The sequence below is a fragment of the Triticum dicoccoides genome, chromosome 1A (assembly GCF_002162155.2).
Source record: "Triticum dicoccoides isolate Atlit2015 ecotype Zavitan chromosome 1A, WEW_v2.0, whole genome shotgun sequence".
In the NCBI taxonomy this organism is placed as follows: Eukaryota; Viridiplantae; Streptophyta; class Magnoliopsida; order Poales; family Poaceae; genus Triticum; species Triticum dicoccoides.
In genome coordinates, this window is record NC_041380.1 from 120,310,511 (window position 1) to 120,313,584 (window position 3,074).

Consider the following 3,074-nt stretch of genomic DNA (forward strand, 5'->3'; position numbering starts at 1 on the left):
AGCTGCTTAGACGATCAAGTCATTTTCTATATCAATGACTGCATGTTTTAGTTACCGTCAGCTTGGTGACCAAAACTATCTATATCTCTGCCTATGTAGCTTTGCTTATCATGAACTTATCTCAAGCCTTTCTTTTGGCCTATGAAACTACCTTGAATGTAATATATAAAGCTATGTATGAACATAATTCCTAAATATCTATTTCCTTATGCTTTAATTATTTAATGATCTATCTCTGAATATTCTGATTTGCACGGTTTGAAAACTTGGTTCACTCTCGCCTTTTGTGCCATCGGCGCAGGTCCAGCATATGGTCCGTGTTAGAGAGTTGCCTTGACGCAGAGGTCTTACCGCTGAAGTGCGAGAAGTAGCCGAACTACGCTTATAATTTTAGATGTTATATACCTAGACTAGATTTCTCTGCTTCTTATAGTGACCGCACCATTCATGTTTGGAGAATTATTTTTAATAACAATGCAAACTGCAAGTCTGAGCATTTTTCACAAAACAACAGCAGTCTCTTAATTTGACAACATTTATACATAACGGTAATGTAGGAGAAGACCAACAATTAACAACCATAACAGATCACATAATCCGGCTGCAATAATCTAAGATAGCTACATCAATCTCTTCTTTATGTCGTCGATGCCAAGGTGAAATCGATACGTAACGGGCAAAATCCTGATCCAAGTACTCCACTAAACCAATGTCCCTGACAGGGTTGAAACATCTGTAGTCAGCATCACTCGTCATGGGGCAATCCAGGTCTTTGCTTATTCCATCCACGATGTAGTACTGCCCACCAGCAAAGCTCTCGGAATCACCAGGGTGGTCAATTTGAAACTTTCCGAGACATGTATGGCATCTATCTGCAGTTGGCAGATGCAGGATCAGAAAGATGACTCATTTAACAAGGAATATGTAAAGACAGAAACATGCAAACATATCAAGAATATGTCTGCTAGACAAGTTCAAGTGCAGCAGTCAGCGGGAGGGTCAGGTAACCCATTCGCTGCTGCTGTTAATAGACGCTTCCAGTTTAGTTATCATGTACACCCCAATAAGCTAGTGACTGAAGAGACTAGTGATAAAATCGTACTTACATGTTTCAAATACCAAAAGGCTAACCATGAGATGGTCAAATGTCATGACTAGCACTTAATAATTTCAGTACAGAAAAGATAAAATTGATTGAATGTCGAGAGCTTACCAACTTCACTTGGTGATGGCTGCACTATACAGCACAAGGTGATGTCCTCTTCACAAAAGTCGGAGCCAGACAGAAGTGCTTCAGCAAAGAAAAACACAGGAGCTTCTCTAGCACGGGAAGGATCCTTAGGCCACGCCATAAAACTAATATGAAAAGAATGATCCATATTGAACTCATCGTGTACAGAACCAATGCCATATATGATATGAAGCTGATAATGTGCCCCAGTTTGCTGGGCATACTTGTGCAACGCTGCATCTGCTAATTCAACCCACCGTCTGTACCATCTTATGAGAAGGTTCCTCTTTCTGGTGATGAGCTTAAAGGCCGCTATGAACCGCTCTTCTTCAAGAGGAGGGTGTGGCAAATCATCTAGTAGTGGGGAAGGCAGCAACATGGTGGAGAGGCGCAGAATGTCAGCTGAGGAAAGCCAGCGTTTGTTGTTGAGCAGCGAGACAGCGTACGTTCCACAGAAAGCAAAACAGAAGAAGCAAAGAGTGCAAGGGCAGCAGGTTTGAGATTCCGCGCCGCCTTGTCAGCCGCTTGAAAGGCGGCCTCCAGCTCCGATGCCGTCAGACGGAACAACGACGGTGCAGCACCACGTGCGGAGGCAACAGCAGCACGGAGGTCAGCGCGGGAGAGACTGAGGTGCCAAAGGGCATCGTCATCGGAGAGGGCAGGACAGAGATGGCGAAGTGAGGCAACCAATCCATCAAGCGAGCGCTGAACTAGGCGGCGTATGGTACAGTTGCTGATGAAGGCGGTGTCGATCCGGTCGCTGGAGCGCATGGGAAAAGCGGCCGAATACCAGACGGAATTGACGATGATGTTGTGGACGGGGTGTAGAGGGCCGTAGCAGAGACCCGCGATGAGGAGGCCGCGCGCTAAGGTACTGTTGAGCTCGGTGGTGGGCAGGCGGGAGATGGCATCGAGGTAGTGGCTGCGGATCTGGCCAATCAGGCGCCGCCGCAGAACCCGGAGATCTGGTGTCCTCCGCGGTTCCTCTTTGGGTGCCGATTGGCTCAACTTGGAGAGAGGGACTTTGCGCTGGACGACGCGATCGGAAGATGACCCGGAGGAGCTGGACGAAGGGGAGGCCTTCTGTGGCGAGTCGGCAGTAGTTACGACCTCCCCGTCGACCTCTGGCACCCTCCCTGCCCCCTCCGCCTCCACCTCCACCTCCACCCCCGGATCCAACCGAGCCTTAGCGCGCTGGCGGCGGATGCGGCTACGCTGGCCAGCCATGTGAGCGGATCCCTCTTCTGATTGCGGCGGAACGAGCTAGGGTTTCAGGCGCTGTTTGCGTACTGAGGGAGTGAGAGCGGAACCAGGGAGGGGAATAGTGAGGGTGCGGGGTGGGTTGGACGAATATAATATGGCGGAAGATTTTCCTTTTTTTCAATTAGAGAACCAAACACAATCGGACCAGCTTCAGTAAAAAAAATTATAAGTAACAAAATCGTGGAATATTCCCCGCGCGCGCGTACTCGCGTGACTAGCCTTATCCGTGGCGGAATCGTTTTTACACCTCGGCCGTGCGATTCAACCGCGACACTTGCGCACGCTCCCTCCCGTCCGTCGTCCCTCCATCTTTATCGGCCAGTTCCCTCTCCTTATTTTTTTTTTCTTTTTTCTTTTTTTCCCGAATCCTGGCTCCCTCCCCTCGTCAGGACGCCTCCTCGCCCAGCTCCGTGTGTGTCGCGCCTACAGATCAGCCTGCAGCGGACTGATCCAGTGCAAGTGCACTTGCAACAACCAAGTCATCGCCGAGCTGGAGGCTGGGACCATCACCAGGTGTTGCGTGTGTGTGAAGCCAAGTGTTGGCGTGTGAGTGACGACAACTATGGCCTACTTGTACCCG

At 49.3% G+C, this 3,074-nt stretch overlaps 1 protein-coding gene across 1 annotated transcript; it reads right to left on the minus strand.

Moving 5' to 3' along the window:
• Positions 1–478: 478 nt before the first annotated feature.
• Positions 479–2,554, minus strand: LOC119366025. Its single transcript, XM_037631683.1, has 2 exons — positions 1,214–2,554; positions 479–872 (listed from the first exon to the last, which is right to left on the minus strand). Exons 1-2 carry the CDS (start codon positions 1,608–1,610, stop codon positions 589–591), a joined length of 681 nt encoding a protein of 226 aa, XP_037487580.1. The 5' UTR covers positions 1,611–2,554; the 3' UTR covers positions 479–588.
• Positions 2,555–3,074: the final 520 nt, after the last annotated feature.

Excerpts from the sequence above, each read along its gene's own strand:
- LOC119366025 (XM_037631683.1), bottom strand. The coding sequence starts at position 1,610 with ATGTTGCTGCCTTCCCCACTACTAGATGATTTGCCACACCCTCCTCTT. Across the intron at positions 873-1,213 it reads GCCATCACCAAGTGAAGTTG|ATAGATGCCATACATGTCTC; the intron begins GTAAGCTCTCGA and ends TGCCAACTGCAG.